At 33.3% G+C, this 20,786-nt stretch overlaps 1 protein-coding gene across 2 annotated transcripts in view; it reads right to left on the reverse strand.

Moving 5' to 3' along the window:
- PSPC1 (paraspeckle component 1) overlaps positions 1 to 20,786 on the reverse strand; it is a 53,011-nt gene that overhangs the window by 1,533 nt on the left and 30,692 nt on the right. Inside the window, exons 8-9 of one of the 2 annotated variants that reach the window (XR_001548896.1) lie at positions 20,025 to 20,203; positions 990 to 1,065 (exon numbers count right to left, since the gene is read on the reverse strand). Coding sequence is in view for 1 of the 2 variants with exons in the window: in XM_015816830.1 (XP_015672316.1) it covers positions 17,478 to 17,663; positions 20,025 to 20,203 (365 nt within the window). In the remaining variant the exon portion in view is untranslated. Of the gene's footprint in view, positions 1 to 989; positions 1,066 to 16,717; positions 17,664 to 20,024; positions 20,204 to 20,786 lie in introns of those variants that run through there. The other variant, XM_015816830.1, reaches the window with a different exon arrangement.

Raw genomic sequence — 20,786 nt, forward strand, 5'->3', positions numbered from 1 at the left:
AGGTGATGTTATTAAATAGGAAAATATATTAAGTTGAAGTTTAGTTGCATTGAAAGAGGTTTCAATGAAATATACTGGTAGCCGAAGTATGCTCCTACATTCTCAGTATTCCAGTAAATATAAAAATAATTTAAAAGATTACAAACTCTTGCCCCAAATACTCCCTTATTTATTTATTAAATTTCTATGCCGTCCATCTCCCCTACAAGATATCTCTGGGCTTCCTTCCAGGTGTATATGCAGGGTATGGTTAAAAAAGTCAGGATGGAAGCAACAATGGTGCAGCTGAAGCTATTCCTTATGGGTCACATGAGTAATGCATGTAAAAAAACAGGGAGAGTGCCATTTGCACCATTGGTGGTCATTTTGACTTTTCTGATGATGCCTTCCCTGTTTCCCAATGGACCCAAATGTATTATAATGGGTCTATTCCAGTGATGGCGAACCTTTTAGAGACCGAGCGCCCAAAAACTGACCCCGCCCCTGCTCCATCCCCACCCCACCTGCCCGCAGGGCCACTCACCGCCTCCATGGCTCGCCGCAGATCATCTAGGCAGCTGAGCAGCGCCATGGCAGCCATGCCCTCTGCCCGCACCCTGCAGCATCCACTGTGTGCGATGGGGCGTGAGGGCAGAGTCTTGTCTACGCTGCCTGGCTGCCATGTCCTTCGCTGCACTGCTCCGTGTGGGCCACACTCGGGGGCAACTCTCCTCCAGGGGGGCTGCTGGTGAGGAAGGGATCGCGGGGGAGGCAAGGCTGGGGCAACGGCACGTGTGCCCACAGAGAGGGCTCCGAGTGCCGCCTCTGGCACGCATGCCATAGGTTCGCCACTACTGGTCTATTCTGTCATTCAGCTGTTCACCCTTACCCATAAAGAGTAAATAGCAGCTTTTTACAGGAAAACAATTGTTTCTGGGCGTCAATTGAGCATCGAGAAGCTTCTATATACCATTGGTTATTAAGAGATGTAAAGAGAAGACAAAAGATACCTGAAATATTATAAAGAATTCATCCTTCCCAGGTGATTTTGCATCTTCAGCCATACTTCAGAATCTTAACAGCTTCCTAGAAATAGATATTTAATTACATCTGGTTAAATAAAGTATTCTCATCATACATTGTTGACTAAACACACTTTACTGTAATCTTCAGTTATTTCTCAAAGTTCATCTAAGCACTATCTATTTCAAAGGAAATTAATCCTTCTGGGTGGAGGGGTATACAGATTTATGTAAAACTAAAAACCCATTTCTATCCCAAATAAAAATATAGTTTTTCTCTTCTAAATACTAGGATTTCAACAGTGCAAAATAGGATTGCATTAAAATATTCAAAAATAGGATGATATAAAGATGGAAGACAGATAAAAAGTAGCATTTTATATTGTAATAGTGCTCTTCTTCTAATAATAAATGGCTAGAAAATAAGATTACAGTTAAAACATCCCACTGAATTTGGCTTAGTATGCTGATCATGGAAACTGAGTGGGAGTGACCAGGGCTGTAGGAAGTACTGGACTTTCTAAAACAATAGTTGTGTAATGCTGCCAAGAAAACTACCTGGTTGCAGTTGTCAAGAACTGAGTTCAACTCAAGGGTCTCTTTAAAAAGCTCTGTGTATTCTGTTCAAAGGCATACAGACTACAGAATTTAATAAAACTAGTTCTGCATTTTATTGCAAACAGAAGTTTGAAAATATATGGGAAGGAATAGTGATCATTGGGTCAGAAAGCAGGACGCTGCCCAGATACAACACTAGCAAAAGCAGAATTCAGTAAAATAATTGAGTATATATCTAATTTAAAAGCAATCATATATTAAGAACTGAATCCAACTTTTCTAATCACAGAATCAATGTTTAAGTAATACATATAGTCCCAATTCAAGTAGCTTCCTTCACTTTTGAGTCTTTCACTTCACTTCTTTTACAACCACAATCTTTGGATTTTAATTTCCAGTCCAGAGTACAATTAGGAATTTCACTTGCAAATAACATTCACAATTAAAGCAATGTTATTAGATTAAAAAAAACTGAATAAACAGATTTTGTAATTTAAATAGAAAACTAAATTTGTTTTTATGAAACTGTTAAAATTACTATTTTAGATTAAGTATAGTACATGTTTAAGATTTTTAATTTATTATTAATTGGTAAAATTATGAACAAAGATCCATTAGTCATTAAACAATTTTTAAGATTTTACTCGAAAACAGTGGGTACAGTCTATGACGTCAATATTTTAAAATACCAATCTAAACACAAATAAAGTAATCAAAGCTGTTTAAAGAAAGAGCTCCACTTTAAAAAGCAGCAGGATCACTAGACAGAAATAAAATCTGAGGTGTTTAATCTGCGTCAGTATCAAAGAGGGCTCTTTGGCTTCAGCAAATAATAGCCCAAGATTGAGGATAAAGTGCAGTTACCATTAGCATAGTACGGTAACTACAAATCACAGAGTTGGTTCATTCAGAGCAACACATGAGCTACTGCATTAAAAAGTATTCCCTCCCCCGACACTGTACTTCAAAATGTCTTAACTTTATAGCCATGGGTTGTATGTATGTGTTCATGAGTGCATGGTATGTACATATGTAATTGTGCAACTCCCAATATAACAGAAGGATAAATTTTTCATTGTGAACTGGTGCTGGACCAAATCCCACAAATACCACTCAAATTGTCTGAAAAATGCTGTCACATAGTTAATGTTGGATTTGTTCAGTTGAGCTGAGTATCCAGCAAATCAAAATAAGGTAAACATGTCCCTGCTTCATAACTGATAGTCATGTAATCAGATACTGCTCCATCTTTTTTTCAGTTTAAAAATAATGCAGCCCATTGTAATTGTAAGGAATTGGAGGTTGGAAGTAACGTCGAGTTATTTAACTTTGCTTACAATGGGGTTCCAACAATCCTATCCGATAAGCTAATGGGAGACTCAGTTAAAAGAGGAAAACCAAGACAATAACCAATCTACAGTTCACAAAGTTTCTTCAGTGCAATCTGTATAATGCTTAATTGCTAATCCAGATACAATATTAAATTAAGGCAACTGCATTTTTAATTAATTCTGCTACTTTATATATTCAATTTTTAAATTGCATTTATAATTTACAGGTTGTTCTTATTAAAATTTCATAAATAGCACTGATGATCTGATACTGCATTATGGTTAGAAAACCTGGCTGAGGAATGCTTAATTCACATCCTTCCTGAACCATAAATGATAAACTGTGACTAACTATAACAATCCCAGCTCCCTACATATGATATGCTAATAATACATAGGTTCATAATGCAATCAACAGAAAGCACATTTGGTGTATTATCATAGTCAACTTTTTTTAAAGAAAAGTTTGCAATAGCACTCCATTTGATAGTAATCTCCAATATTCTAAATATACAGCCTCTTCATTCCTCATGTGAGGATTCATATTTGGAAAGCTATCTGGCATCCTTTTGCATTTATATCAATCCATTAAAATTGTTACCTTTTACGTGTAGCATTTCAAGCAACTGTATCCCCATTATGTCCTTTCCCGTCCACACTTTTCAACTTTATTTAAGGAGGATGGCGTATTTGACTTAAGTCAAAAGACTTGCTGAAAGAGAGATATAGTCTGTTGCATGGTATTCCCTTTTGGACCAAATCATTTGTTTTATGAAGAAAGGGAACAAAATGGATTGGACACAATTATTTGTCATATTTCCACAATTTTTGAATACATGTAGATGACAATTTCTTTAATTTTATTGCAGCAGGTATTTTCACTTTCTGTCAAGGGTACTCTGCAAAACATTCAAATTCTATCCCTTTTTTAAAAAAAGTAGTAAACGAGTATGCATAATATTACCTATTAAAGGTATTTCCATTCCAGTTCTACATATATCCCCATCGCAGTACTCCCCTTTCAGGATTAGCAACAAGGTACAGAGATGCAAGATAGTGTTCAGAAACACAAAAAATGAGACGGAAGAGGAAATGAAACATATCTAAAACTAGCTTACACCAGTATCATTGATTTCTTGCAAACCAACGTAGTGTACTTTCTACATGTCCGTACACTAGTTCTTATACTACCTTTGCTCTCACTTTTTTCCCACAGTTTCTATATTCCATTTTAGATTTCCCACAATTTTTTCTCCTCTACTGAACCCTTTCATGCTTCCTTCAAATATTTGTTTTCCAGTTCAGCCCTCATTCAAATCTCTTTATATGCCCAACCATTTAGCATATTTCTCATATAGTGGTTCATTTTTGTATTTTGTAAATACATACATACCAGTTCCACACATGGTCATTCATTCTTGGGTCTTCAATGGCCTAATTACCTACTTTGTATTTCTTTTCTTGCCCCTACCCATCCATTCATATCGCCTAGCAGAACAATTTTTCTTTTGGATTGATTTCAGCACAGAGTAAGTACATTTTTCTAACATTAACATGCAGGTATCACCAGTTTATGGATTCCCACTTGCATATTTATATATATATATGTTCACCACAATGTAAATCATATACATTCTTACTTTCTGACCTCCGGTTTAGCCTTTTCATTCATATTTAAACAGCACTTTACCCTTTATAAGTATTACACACCTTCTCTTTTCTTTCAGTTGCACAGAAACACATTGCTTTTTTCATTTATTTCTATGATTGTGATTATAGAACATCCCAAAGCAATTTACAGTAAATATAACAACTTAAAAGAAGATAAAAAAAAGTAAAACAAAGTATCTCTGTATTGGTACCTTGTCATTTCACAATGCAGGCATCCATCTAGAGAAAGTCTAGTTGCGTATAGTTGTATATTATGGCCAGAAAGCAACAGGCAAGCTAAGGAAGCAAGCAGGAAAACACTATGCTATCTAAAAGAAGCAACCTGACTCCAGATATGAACAGTGAATCATGAGGAACAATTAAGGCAAACTTATAGATTAGGGGACTAGACTATATGCCAAATGGAAGATGCTTTCACTGGATTCCTTCACTGAGCAAGGCATGGCATAAATGGCCCATTATAATGTTAATATTCTGTGAAATGGTAAATCTGCTCAGTTGAGTCTAATATGCATTTAATGTACAGATGTATAGCAAGAACATTTGAAATTCTCTTATTCTTTCTGATATGCTTTAGATGAAAATAGAACTCTTCTATATATGCAATGGCAGAGTTAGATAAGTTATATTGCAACCTTCCATATGCTAGAAACTTCCTCAATTGTATATTTGTAAAATATATATTTACACTGCTTATTCCTTTGTTGTGTACTAGTTATATAACTATTTAATGCTGTGGCTTTATCTATGGCCCTCTAATCCTCTATTTTGTAAAAATCCTTAGGGTGCTTAAAGAAAAGGCTGTTGAGGGTTCCTGCCTATCTTAAGAGTGCTTATCATAGCAGTTATAACCTGGTCACCAATGTATCAAAAAGAAACTGATGGATTTTTCTTGCCGTTGTCTTTAGGTATTTTCTACCAATTCACTTTAATTTCATCTTTGTTTTACAAAGCAGTGAACTGCAGCCATTCATATGAAACAGGCCTTCGGGGGGGAGTCTAGAAAATGGGGATATACAGGTAGTCTTTGACTTACAATCATTTGTTTCATGACTGTTCAAAATTACAACAATAATGAAAACAGTGATTTATGTTTCACACTTATGACCGCTGCAGCATCCCCATGGTCACAAGTTTAAAATTTGTGTGCTTGGCAATTGGCATGCATTTATGTCCCAAGATCATGTGATCACCATTTGTAATCTTCACAGCCAGTTTCTGAAAAGCAGCCAATGGACTAAGTCAGATTTGCTTAACAATTGCAGGATTCATTTATTAACTGCAGTTATTTGTTAAACAATTGTGGCAAAAAAATGCTACCTGTAACAATTTCTTATAATTTTCTTCAAAACTAAGATAAACTTTAAATATTAAAAATAAGAGTGGGGGAGTTAGCACTAAAGGAAGTGTTTGCAAACCAGTGGTGTTAAGTTTGACTTTAAAAAAATATGCTGTTATGTAAGAAACTTAAAGCTCTGAATCCCTAAGCAAAGTTATTATTCCCTAAACAGATTGCCCTATTTTAAAATTTCAGAAAAGATTTTTTCCTGTACCAATATGTTCAATATTATCAGTTTTAAATCTCATCTGATTATTTTAAAATGTATATAAAATTATCTAATACTGTATAGCAAAAAATCATTTCTACTGTTGTGGACTCTATAACAGAAGGAGGAAGTACTGTATAAACTACAAATATACATACATAATTTTTTGCATGGAAAGGAACATGTGTATTCTCCCACTTTAATTAATCAAAGAAAAAATAGTATGAGGCTCAAAGAAAAGTAATCTTAAGTTTACTGCATTGTCTTTTTTAAAACAAAATTATCAATAATGAGCAAAAGCACTCATTCAAATTTGTATAATGTGTAATCAACTTATAACAGATGTTCAAGTTCAGAAGCAGGTTTTTGAATGTTTAACCAAAAGCAAGAAAAGCAAGTATGGCCCAGGAGTCAGTATTATCTCTTTTCTTGGCCAATACACTGCATTAATCTTACTTTGTAACACAGTAACTACAGATAATTCAACTCAAGGTAACAGAACATATGCTGGGCCAGTATTTTCCAACTAGAAGCTGGCTTTTATTTTGGACAGTTATTCTAATTAATTGAGTCAAAGGAAACAAAGGAATTCATCTCAACATAATTTGTATTCTATAAGTAAAGAAGAACATTGTGCAATTCCAAATATTAAAAACATCAGTAAAAATGTATGAGTAGCTAGTCAAAATTTCAGAAACATAGGCCATATTTTACACAATGAAAAAAATAATTGTGCGTTAGTTAGTAAATATATTTATATTTTATATATATATGTCCTTACACTAAACTCTTATTCCACAAAATGACAGCTGCAAAGTATAAATTAGGCAAGGAGAAACATCTGACACAATATATGAACCATAAATTACCTTATAACAAGTACTGTATGCAGAGTCTCAGGAAGGTTGTATTTGCAGATAACAGATTCAATTTAGTCACTGTTGGACTAAATAAAGAAATGCTCTTTTACCATCAAGAACATTTCTATTTAAATAATTTATTTTTTTTCTGCAATTTCTTTGAATTAGGTCACCTTTATGTAGATTGGGGCAGTCTTATCAACATTATTTATAATTAAATGTTAATGTAAACACTTTTGTAAATTAGAAAATAATTTACTATTTTAATGTATATATAATCAAAAATATTGTTTTCATTTGCACATGTCATAAAGATGTATAAAAAAATTAAAGAACCATTTTTCCAATGCTTTACTTAAAACATTTGAAGTACCTATCTACAACTTAATAAAGCAAGGTTATCCAGTAACAAAAATACGACATAAGAAACTTCTGACTTATATTGTTAATCCTAGAAAAATAAGAACATTTGTGAGTCCAACCCACATGTTCAATAAGTACGGGTAGTCCTCAACTTACGACCACTATTGAACCCAAAATTTCTGTTGCTAAGCCAGACAGTTAAGTGTCATAAATATGAGTTGGTTGCCAAGCATCTGAATTTTGATCACGTGACCATGGGGGGGGGTGCAACAGTAGTGAGTGTGAAAAATAGTCACAAATCACTTTTTTCAGTGCTGTTGTAACTTTGAACAGTCACTAAACAAATTGTTGTTAAGTTGAGGATTACCTGTAATGGGAAGACAGTTTAAGACCAGACATATCAAACTCGCAACGTCACATGATATCACGCAACGTATCGGGTCGGTTTTGCCATTGCCGGCAATGGGGTGGGTGCGGCTTCCGGATGCGTCCGGCCCACGGGCTGGCAGTTTGACACCCCTGGTTTAAGACCCTAAGGCCTAATGGGAAATAAAATTCTACCCTAAACATTTCACTAATTCTATATCCTACCAGAACCACCTACCCACCATTTTGCTCATTGTTCCTTAATGACACTCAAAATGAGCTTCTTTGGGACATGAAAATGAAGACAGCATTACACAAACAGCAATCTCAAATTCTTGTCTCAATTCAGTGGGAAAATAAAAAACTTTCTGATATATCACATGTTTATAACTATTGAATTTTTAAATGAAATAAAAGTGCTATTTATTCACAATACGTATTATGTACCATATGCGTTTTTCATGTTCAAATTTGTAAAAAACATGAAATGTATTTTCCCCTGAATGTGATAAATTGCATGCTGAAAGTAAACTGCATACTTTGGAAGAAAATCCCTCACATGGTGCCACTGGAATCAATCGCTTATCAGTAAAACACCTGATTTAGAAAATTAATTTAAACAAACACATGATTTTTGCATTTCATGAACAATTGAAAGATCTAATTATATTTTGACATGAGCTAACACCTTCAGTATTATATTTTATTTACAATTCGATATTATTCTATTTTATTTATAATATTTTGATAGTTCTACGTTTATAGAGCTATAACAAAGGAATGAATCAAATGACACACTGCACTAAGGGAACTTAATTAATATTCATACTCCCCTAAAAATGCTCTTATATAATACAGGTGCAGTAGTTTTCCAACTGAGATGAGAATTAATTTAGAGATCAATCCCATGGGGTTATTATTGAAACAGTCAATTTGTAACAGTGCAAAGAAATGTCTCAGTCTTACAAAAATAGATAGGTGAATCCAACAATCCTTAATGACTTACAGACAGGATAATTGTAGGGAAACAAATCATCTGACAGGGAAACAAAAAGCAAACTTGAAATCTTCCTATCAACATTTAAACAATTTTCCAAGCAGTAGAAATATTGGAAGCCTTTTTATGTCCATGGAATCTTACCTTTAATTTCAGCAGAAATTGGGATAAGCCTAATTCCACTTCCAAAACAGAGACAGCAGGTTTAAAAGTCTTTCTGGAGCTTTAACTTCTTAAGCCACGCCATACATGTGCAAGAATATCAGGGGAAGGAGAGGCTGTTTGCCATTGCAGAAAGTTATGGATTAGTTTTTTTCATACTGTACTCCTATACTCTATAGTCCTCTGTTAAAAGAATATCTAATAAGAATAAATTTATGGTTTAATTCATAAGTATTTGAACATAGGATAATAGTAAAATAATATTGTATTTTGAGCTTTTCACTTAATATGCAAAGAAAGGAAAGTCATAGAGCATCTAAAGATTTGAGATACCAGTTTGAATACAAAGGATACATTAAAATATCTAATAAACTGATATGACAGAGAAACATAAGTTATTGCGCTGAGCTGTTTCCCCTGTGAAGCATTCTTGGCTAAATACTGAACATCCTTTGCACTGGACATGGTAAACTATTACTCTGACTAAAATAGCAAATATACTGTAATAGATTTACTTAAGCTCTATAATCCACTCACAGTAAAATGATTTTTTTAATTTAATCATCTGCAGAACTATGTATGCTTAAATATGCATCATACTTATTAGTGCCTTATGAGATAGTACTTGATTTGTCAACTATGTTGACAAAATGAATATATTTAATAGTTTCCTGGTCAATATATTCTGTTGTCTATTTTTTAAATATATCAAAATGCTGAAACGCTTTTAGTCATCTAATGCTCTAAGGTGCAATTTTCAGTCTTTCAAAAAGTCTGTGTATAGTGGTAACAGAAACTCTTCAGAACTCTTTATGATTTTGCAGTACCATGGTTTACAATATGGTATCAGCTCATTTAAAACCCCCACAGGGTACTGTGTCGTCATTACAAGCCAACGTTTAATGACTTTTGTTGGAAAAATATTAGCCATAACTTTAATTATATTAAATAATAATTCCGTTAGCTAATACTCTGTCCTTCAACTCACTGGTATTTCTAGATGGTCCTAGATAATTGGATAATTTAAAACTGTGGAACTTATTCTACTTTAGCCATTCTAGCATAGATTTGTGTGTTTCAGCCTGGCTATGGTGCAAAACCTATATTTCTTCAATGTGGGTCTGACATTCTCCTGTAGAATCTGTTGTACAATCCAATATCTGAGGATTCTGAGGTCGAAAAGCACCCTGAACCCTATTTACACCACCATGCTTTAGAGTAGACATAATGTTCTGTTGTTGGAACACAATCTTGTCCCCAAATACAGCATTTCTTACTCATGGCAAAAAAAATTCACTTTACTCTCATCTGCTCAAGGAATTCATTCCAATAGCCGGCTGAATCATGCATAGATTTTGACAAACGTGAGGTGCACGACAATGTGCTTCCTGACTAGCAATGTTTTCATCAACATCCTCCCATACACATCACTCTCATTCAGTCATTACCTTGCATTGGACTTCTGACCAGTGACATGAGTGGCCAGTAAATATTTGCATGGCCACTCCTGGGAACTAAAACAATTGGACATATCCTTCAACTACACAATATTAGACTGATGATGGAGGCCAGAGCTTTTGGTGATGGTTCTGTTAGTACTTGCCATCATCATGTTTATGAAACCCCCTTTTCTGAGACCAGCAGAGATCCCCTTTGATCGTTAATATGATTTAGTTTCACAATCCTGTATCATGAACAGCATCAGACCACCAATGTGGTTATTTTTATGTGGATGGGCGCTCAATATCACCCGACTCAAGTTAATCCCTTGAAGGTATCTTACAATTTCATAAAATTTTCCAATAAAGAAATTAATACTAACTCATTTAATTAAGGCTTCTGTAGTATATTTTTCAGGTGTTTAATCAGAATCTCTTTACCTTTTAACAGGAATCAGATGAAGCTCAGATCACGCTGAATATCACAGTACTTCAGGATTACAGATCACTCTAAATTTCTCTCACCAACTGTAACTTAAACAGACATCCTGCTGCTTCATCAGATGCTGACATCTTACAACCTTTTTATTTAGATCATAAATAGCCATAACTTCATATTTTAAATTTTGAAACAACAATGACTGAATAAAGTGAAATAAGAATTTGTGTAACTTCAGATCTATTTCAATACCTCAATCTATAGGCCATATTCTTTATATTGAAGATGGTATAAATACAACACACAGCCCCTATGAGTTCATAGAAGCAGTATCTCCAATGTAACTTCTGAAATTTCAAAGTTTTTCGGAAAGCTATCTTATGCAGAATCAGAGGCCATGTAACTTAATGATCTGATATGATCTGCTTTGCAATAGCTCTCCTGAATTTCCACAGGGATTCATTCCAGCTTGTAGATAGTGATGCTGAAAATTAACCTTGTTATCTTTTACATGGAAAAAATAAATCCAATTTGGTGTAGTAGCTAAAATGCTGGCCTAGGAAACAGAAGACTGAGTTCTAGTCCTGCCTTAGGCATGAAAGCTGGCTAGATGACTTTGGGCCAGCCATTCTCTCTCAGCGCAACCAGTCTCACAGGGCTGCTGTTATGGGGAAAACAGGAGATGGAAAGAGTATTATGTTTCCCACCTTTCTTATACTATAAAAAAGATAGCGTAAAAATCTAGTGAAGAAACAAATAGCTTTGCTTTTCTGAATCACCAATTTTGCTGAAACTAGATTTTTTCACCTACCTAAATTTCAAAGGCTTGCAAAAGCAACTAAAATTGCTCAAAAAGTTTAAATATATAGTTTACATATTTCTGTATAACAAAGATTATAAAATTAAACATAGTTTAAAGTATGAACAATAAGATTATCACAGTGCTGACAACCTCTAGAAACTCATTATCAGGGCCTACTGTAGAGCTAAATGGAACAATGCAAGTATATATGCAAGTAGTCCTCATTTACCAACCACTTGGTTAGTGACTGATCAAAAATATTATGGTTATGAAAAGGAAACTTATGGCTGGTACTCAAAGTAGTCACATGATTATGATTCATTTGCTTGGCAACTAGCATACATAAGAGTTTGCAGTGTCCCAAAGTCACGTGATCACCATTTGTCACCCTCACAGTTGGGTTCTAACCAGCAGGAAGTCACAAGTTTCAGTCACATAATATTGTACTCAGCAACCCACAGTGATTCACTTAACAAATGTAGTCAGATCTGATATTTTAAAGTCAATCATGGTCACATAACTTCTTACTTTACAATTGCATGCTTACTGAGAGAATTGCTGGTCTCAGCTGTAATAGGTAAGTGAGGGCTACCTGTAAATAGCAATAGCACTTAGACTTATATACTGCTTTATAATACTTTACAGCACTCTCTAAGTAGTTTACAAATGTCAGCATATTGCCCCCAACAATCTGGGTCCTTGTTTTACCGACCTTCGGAAGGATGGAAGGCTGAGTTAACCTTGAGCCAATCAAGATCAAACTCCAGGCTATGAGCAGAGTTGAGCCTGCAGTACTGCATTCTAAGCATTGTACCACCACAAAACAATCCCCGCTTGTTTCCATTATTTTTGTAATTATAGTTTATAGGACAGTGTGCAGTAAATAAAACAAATTCTATAGTTAACATTTTGTAACATGTATATAGGAAGTTTATTCAAAGAAGTCTTGAGACATCCACGTTTTAAGTGATCACAGAATATCCAACAGTCACTCACAATTTTACAGAATAGCTAGGAAATATTTAATGTGGGAATCTTTTTTGTTGCAGTTAGTTTTGCCCCATTTTATGACCTTTTTTGCCAGTTAAGTGAATCACTGCAGTTGTTTAGTAACACAGTGATTAAGTGAATCTGGCTTCCCCATTAACTTTGATTGTCAGAAGGTCACAAAGTGATCATATGACCTGGGACACTATAACTGTCATAAATGCAAGTTAGTTGCCAAGTGTCTGAATTTTGATTATGTGACCGAGATGCTGCAAAGATGTTAAGTGTGAAAAACGATGAATCACTTATTTCAATGGTTATAAATTTGAATGGTCACTAAACAATCTGTTGCAAGTCGAGGACTACTGTAGTCCAATGTAATCCATGTATATATGATTTTACTTTTCATGAGTACTGGATCTGTACCCTAGATATTTGGGGGGGGGGGAATCATTTAAATTTGAGCAACCCTTTTCCTACAAAAAAACCTACAGGTTATTTTTATGAATATGAGAGCACCAATATTTTAAAGTTCACATAGTAGAAAAAAAACTCTTAACAGCTTTTTAAACTCTTAACAGCTTTTTAAAATATCAGTTCATAAGGTACTCTATGAAACTGTTCTACGTGATTTACATTGATAAAGTCAATTATCCAAGGCAAAAAAAATAAAACTGGAGCCAGCTATATACTAATATTAATCTGGTTTTAAATGTCTCAACTTTTTATTGCATACTCCTGTGTCCATCTAAAGCACTTATTAACAAACACATTTTTTGTTTTAATCTTACATTTTATCAATTTTTCTAATAGATGGGTGTGGATGTTTTGTACCAACATATGGATTTTCATACCATATACATATGCATATACTCATTTTTCTCTATTATACTTAATCTGTATTGTTGCCAGAATCACACTGAAAAATATGAAAACTGAAGATGTGTTTTCATTTTCTTATTGGTCTATGTATATAAACTATTTTATTTTGATCCCAACTATCTAAACCAATCATTAAATCAATCATTATATCAGAATCAGAAATCATATTATGAATGCCTACATGCAGTCAAATCCTGATGCTATTTAAACAATTTAATTGCTGATTGGAGTTATGAGAATTTTAAATTAACTCATGTGGACAATGCCAAGCTCTGAAAGATCAGTTTATTATATATGAACAGAACTAGATGAGTACTGGTTTTATAAACCAGTACTTTGTAAAATATAAATTTACTCCATGATAAATACATCAAAAAAATAAGCATAACAAATACTGACAATTTGCTTTAAGTGAGAAGTAAAGTAAATGAGAAGTAAATCATGTTTCATTCAGTAGAACCTATTCCAAAAGCAAAAGTGATTATGTGGTACCATAGCATAACGTTGATAGCAGAAAGAAGGAACGTTCACTCAAAATAAAGCATGACACTTAAAGGCCATGATGTGAATGTGTCCATTCCATTAGCATATAGCCTAAATTTATTCCTGAAATATATATAAAAAAAATTCTTTTCACTACCCATTTCTTCTATGCAATGGTCAAAGAAATGGAAAACAGAACAAAAGTATAACAGAGTTGGAAGGGACCTTGGAGGTCTTCTTGTCCCCCTGCTCAAGCAGGAGACCCTATACCATTTCAGACAAATAGTCGTCCAATTTCTTCTTTAAAACCTCCAGTGTTGAAGTACCCACAACTTCTGGAGGCACGTCGTTCCACTGATTAATTGTTCTGTCAGAAAATTTCTCCTTAGTTCTAGGTTGCTTCTCTCGATTAGTTTCCATCCATTGCTTCTTGTCCTGCTTTCAAGTGTTTTGGTTCACCCCCTCTCTTTTTTGTAGCAGCCCTACAGATAATGGAACACTGCTAACATGTCACGCCTAATCCTTCTTTTCTTTAGACTAGACATACCCAATTCCTGCAACCATTCTTCTCGTTTTGGCCTCCTGTCCCCTTAGCAGCTTTGTTCTTCTCCGCACTCTTTCTAGAGTGTCAACATTTTTTTTATATAGTGGCGACCAAAACTGAATGCAATATTCCAAGTGTGGTTTTACCAAGGCATTATAAAGAGAATATTAAGACTTCATGAGAAAATAAACCTGGAATTGGCTAAAAAAAGGTCAGATTACTTGTTTCATTTTTTCTGGTTTAAAAAACAATTCCCCAAAGAAATCTTGGTTTATTGTTCTATGAAAACATGCACTGATAATCCAATTATCACTATTAAAATTGGTACTTGGAGTAAATAGGTAATAGGTGTTTTAGAAATCTGGAATTTAAAAAAAAATAAAGGGTCAAAAGAATTAATAGTATATCAATGTATTTTCATTTTAAAAATTCTTTGCACATCACAAAATTGATGTGCAATCTAGTTATAATTTAAATACATTTATTTCAAAGATAATAGATGCATACAAACAATTGTAAAAATTGGTGCTTCTCAAAAGTGTTAATACTGCAAATCCTTAAATCAGCTAAATCTTTTCCTGGGATTGGGTAATTTCCATGCATTCTTGGAAAACATGTTTCCTTAAAGGTGTTGTATGCGGCATAATTGAATAAAACTAGCAGAAATAATCCATTAAATTACACAGCAGTTTCATTTGTCTTTTCAATAATCTAACTCTTGTACATAACCTATTCTGTTATTAGGATTTTTACTAGTTCTGCAGTAATATCACATTATCCCTATTTACGGTACAAATGTTAAAATGTTCAAGGAAGAAAAGATTTTAAAAAAACCCTCTGCAAAACATGTAAGTAAGTGGGGAAGCCATCAGGAAGTTGTAAATGGTGACCAAGTAATGTCATGTTTAACGCTTAACAAGGACAAATGGAAGTGCTGGAGCTGTCATATGAAGTGGCTTGATCATGTGACATCACATCATTAACCAAGGATTAATTTCATGCTGCAATGCTTTACAGTCCTATTCTGTCAAAATGTTTGAACTTATTGTTTACTTAGATTCTGTGACTTTAATATAGTTGAGTGCATGATCTCTATTATTTAAGAGTCACATAATGGAAGTACTGAGAATTAGAGCCATATACATTATTTTAAAAATATTGATACTATCATTCTTAAAATGTAAATCTAGGAAGTATCTCTTTAAAACAAATAGCACAGGTATAAGTCCAAGAACTGATAATCTAGTTGTTGTTTCTGCAGAGCAGACAGAAGAAAAATTGAAGTATTCTGTATCAATATAAAGATATTCATTCACCTCTTCACAGATAAAAATATGACCATGTGGGTCTCCTTTACGAAACCAAGGAAGTGATGACAATCATACAAATACTGCATATTTGCATTGTAATATCTGACGCGAGTACATAAGCTGTAGTATTTGTGTAATGACATAATAACACCTGTAATCATTTGCTCCACACACTCCCTTATATCCTAGGCAAATCTTTTAGCTTCATATAAATATGGGATCAGAGAAAAGCTCCCATCTTGTTTCTTAAAAATAATCTTATCAAATTTGCACTGGCAATAAATATGTTTATTCATATATTTTAATCTACTCATGTAACATGAAATAGCAATAGCACTTAGATTTATGTACTGCTTTATAGTGCTTTACAACACTCTCTAAGTGGTTTACAGAATCAGCATACTGCCCCCAACAATCTGGGTCCTCCTTTTACTGACCTCAGAAGGATGGAAGGCTGAGTCAACCTTGCGCCAGTCAGAATCGAACTGGCAGTGAGCAGTGAGTTAGTCTGCAATACTGCATTCTAACCACTGAGTCACCACAGCTCCATGCTATGCATATGCAATAACAGCTGTTTCTCTAATGTACTTGATTTGCTTATATAAAGGTCAAAATAAACCAAAATAAATATCCAATACAAAATGCTTTCATGATAGAATAATTATACCAGTATATATTAAAATTTTATTTTTTTACACATTTAATATGCATTGTATAACTGAAGCTCAGGGATAGTTTTCTATTTATTTTTTTACTTCCAGTGTAAGAGAGGAAGTTTTCATCAAGGAAGAAAAGATTTACGTATTTAAATGAAGTGCAGAACTGTAAATATTTTGCCTGCCAAAATTATTAAATGCAAGTACTTGCTAATGGTTCCATAATGTTAAACAAAGCATTTTCTTTAGTATTGAAAGACAGGAATCTAGCAATCTTTTCAAAAAACAAAATGTGTTTGGGGGGGGGGGGGAGGAAACACTTTGAATGTATTTTATAAATCCGCTATAGAGGAAGCAAAAATGCAAATAGCAGTAATGATCCATTAAGTGAACGGAAATTTGTTTCCTTCAAAATTATTTCCATTCATAATCTAGTTAAGATCAGAGGTGAATATTCACTACTTGTAGGTTTTCAAGGCTCAAAATGTTTATTTGAAACTTGAACACAGGATTACATTACGATGACAATCCCATTGCAAAGAGGTTTATACATGTTGTTGAAAAATAACATATTTGATTAAAAAAACACAAATTTATATTGGCTAATAGTTTCATATTTTCTAAAGCTGCATTAGCCTCAACGTTTTCTATGTATTGCAAGCTGCATTTTTATTGTCATACAATTACAATGGATAAAGCAGATTTTTTCTCTCCAAAAGATAGGCATTATCAAAGAAAAATAATTACGGATACTTACAATTAAATTTAAAGATAGTATGCAGAGCAGTGTTTCAAAATCATTTAAACTGTTTATTTTATTATAAGCATGTAACTCACAAGTTTCACAGCACGGTCACATTGTATTTTGTGGCAGTCACAAATAACTGATGTACAAAATGAAGTGCATTATTTCTACACTATCCTAAGCCTATGACTAAATACAAAAAAATGTCTATAGTTTACAAAAAAGGTTAATGTCTATATTAACAGTAAAACCATTCAAAAGTAACAGTTGAAATTATAGGTATAACACCAGATAGTCATTCATTCAATTTCACAAGAATACAAAAATGAATGTTTTAATATCTGCGACGCTTGTTAGGTCCTTCAAAGCTGCCCCCAGGATTTCCTCTACCAAAGCCACTTGGTCCACTATTGACGGCACCTACACCACCCATAGCTGGTTGAGGAGTTTCAGAGCCTGGCCTATTAACCATAGGTGAACCCATTTGTGGTGGGCCTCCTTGAGGAAATCTCTCAGAATGCTACATTAAGTCCATTTAGAACAAACCCCCAGTTTGAATTACAATAAATAGGGGAAATATGATGTTTTCAGGAAGTTCAGCAGATAGTCCAGCAGAATCAGGATGACACATAAAAGGAAGAAAGGAGCAATTAATTTAGTCATTACCTTTAAAAATTGGATGTAAGCTAAAAAATAAACAATATTGTGACAACCAGGTCATTAAGTTAAAGGAATAGATAGGCAAGGTGTAACCATTCTAAGAGGTCTAATTCTAATGAATAGGTATTTTATATTCTGAATCTTCTGTACAAAATCTAAGTATGCATAAATATTAAGTATGTTAAGTATGTATAAAGAATACCAAGTATGTACAAAGAAATGAAATTAAAAGTATATTTTAGAAGGTACTTAAGCTTAACTTTTTAAGAGAGGCTAAATGCAACAGAATCTAGGTTCAAAATTATTAAGTGTTATAGATAAATGGAAGATAGATAGATAGATGATAGATAGATAGATCGATAGATAGATAGATAGATATAGGTTTAATGTAATTCAAATTAACATTTACAGCCAGATTTATATTTAACGTATTTAAAATATATGTTGTAACTTAATAGATTACGGGTGTCCTAATTCAAAATTGTAGAAAAATGATCATATTCTCTTTTAATTACGAGAACATTTTAATTAAGGTCCCTGAAATGACTTAATAGTCTATCTGGCCGACTCCAACTTTATTATGCAGTTGGGGTTAAAAATATGAATGGAAATGTCCTTGTATTTCTCCTGCATTGCAGTTTCTAAAAGTCCAAAGTCATCAGCAGCAGATTTTTTAGAGAACAGCAAATTCTGATTCTTGAAATGAATGTAACTCCGAAACTAAGTCACCGATATGAATACTGCTATATTGTTAATACTAAAAAGTTATTTATAGTAACCAGCAGTAATTATCTCATTTTCTGGGTCAATTGCTGTGTAGATAACTGGTATAAAATATTGCATCCTTTTTCTAGAGCCCACTACACTCCTTGCAAATCTGCTCTGATCAATTGCAGTATACCTGAATAGATGAAGGGATACTGAGGAAGAAGCCATAAAAGAAAAGTTCTCTGATGTGAGGTTGGGTACTGTTATTATCCAATTTATTACAAAAACAATAAATACATGTTTAAGGAGAATTAAGCAAATTTAAACATTTAATTATATGTCTACTTTTTCCTTCAGTAATGTAAGATCTCTATAAATATTGAATTAGATATATAATAATATTAGAAACAATCCAAATATACTAGGCTAAAGTGATTTTGAAAAACAAATTCAGCTCTTCTGAAAATGGTATAGATCGTGTAATTTTAAAAATGGTTTCCAGTTCTTTTACTGACAAAAAATAGTGTGCTTCCTAATCATTATTTTTTTATTAATTGTGCCATAATCCTGTTCATTATTTTCCTCCCTTAAAAAGTAAAGAAATGGATTCATAATTTGGTATGCATAAAGCATGCTGAACCGAGAAACTAGGTATATCAGATCACTTTATGAAAAGCGATTTCCTCAGCAAATAACATATAGAAATTTAAGTTGATTATCCTTTTAAAAAATTGCATAATGTATATAAAATTTAGTGCCAAAAACACTAAACTCTTCAGCCCTGGGGATTGATTATATTATAAAACTCATCAAACAAAAATAATTTTTTGTTTGAATAAATTTTACTTCCCCAACTCCACTTCTTTGGAACTCCAAACATAGCAAAAAATGTTATAATAATAAAACCAAGAAGTTAAATATATTAAATGCAGTATAAATATTAGCTAATATCCTTGCCTTGTCCTTAACAACGGAATCAAATCTAGTTTTCAGGAGAAACTCTATTAAAAATAGTCAGGTTTTACAAAAAAAGCTTTGTGGTTATAAACTCATTCCAATAAAAATCTGTTAATCAATTAAATTTGCTTTAAAAATATTCAAAGATAGCTTCACACCATGAATCATTTCAAAACACCCAAAATAAAGCATGCTTATCGGTAATCCATGTCTACAGTACAAAATAATAACTAAATCTTAAATGTCTCTTCAATAATCATTTGGAGGGAGGGAGGAAGCACTTTGAACTGCATGTGCTCATGCGCCTTTAAATATGGTAACTTGCAGTAGCCCGAAGAACTTATAAAAACTTTTTTGCCCGTGACTTTTATTTATATTAAAAGAATCATACATGTTATTTAATTATCAGTAATAGGATAGATATTGATGGCATATTTAGCAACTAATTTAATTTTTAAATTATTTTCAATAACAATTACAGTTACAGTGTGAAGTTATCCTTGTTAGATAGATTTGCTATGTTTTAGGAAAAAAATAAATGTTTATGATACATTACCACGGTTCCATTATCTGGCATCATTGGGGTTCCAATGTTTGTAGCTCCTTCTGGCCCCAACGAAGGACCTGGACCCATTGCAGGGCCAGGCATTGTCCCTCTGTTGTTCATATTCATACTCATCATTGGAGGTGGAGGAGGAGGACCTTGGTTTCCAGCAGGTGCTGGGCTAAAGGCATCTATGTAAAACAGTCTACACTTAGAGCTGTCCTAACTGCATTTTAAAGAATTACAAATTATAATAGTTGAAACATTTGAAAAAAAAATGCTGTTATTCTTTGAGACTGTACATTTACTTTAATTTTTTGGCATTAAGCAATTATTATTGAATGATACCATTCCAAATAAAGTATAACATTCTCAATTTCAAGTATTTTTCCATAAGCTAATTCCTATTAATTGTTGAAAGTAATGGTATTAACTTTCAAAGTGATATCAGTTCTTTTGTGTGTAATCATTTTTTCCCAGAACATCATTTGCTTATGATATTGTACAAGGCTAATTAAACTACAATTTTATGTCTATGACAGTGAATGTAGAAAATCTGAGTATTACCAAGTGAAAAATGCAAGAAACTACTTATTTGAAGAAGACCATATATGGAGTTAAAGATTATTTTGTATAACTTGCAATAACAATAGAATGCTTGACTAGAATAACATTTTTTTTAATTATACAAGGTAAAGATAAAGGTAAAGTTTACTTAGGCTTGGTTATCATAAGGACTATAATCATATTTTTCTTGACAACATTTGCCACTGT

Source organism: Protobothrops mucrosquamatus, unplaced genomic scaffold (assembly GCF_001527695.2).
Source record: "Protobothrops mucrosquamatus isolate PMUCROS unplaced genomic scaffold, P.Mucros_1.0 scaffold508, whole genome shotgun sequence".
Taxonomy (NCBI): domain Eukaryota; kingdom Metazoa; phylum Chordata; class Lepidosauria; order Squamata; family Viperidae; genus Protobothrops; species Protobothrops mucrosquamatus.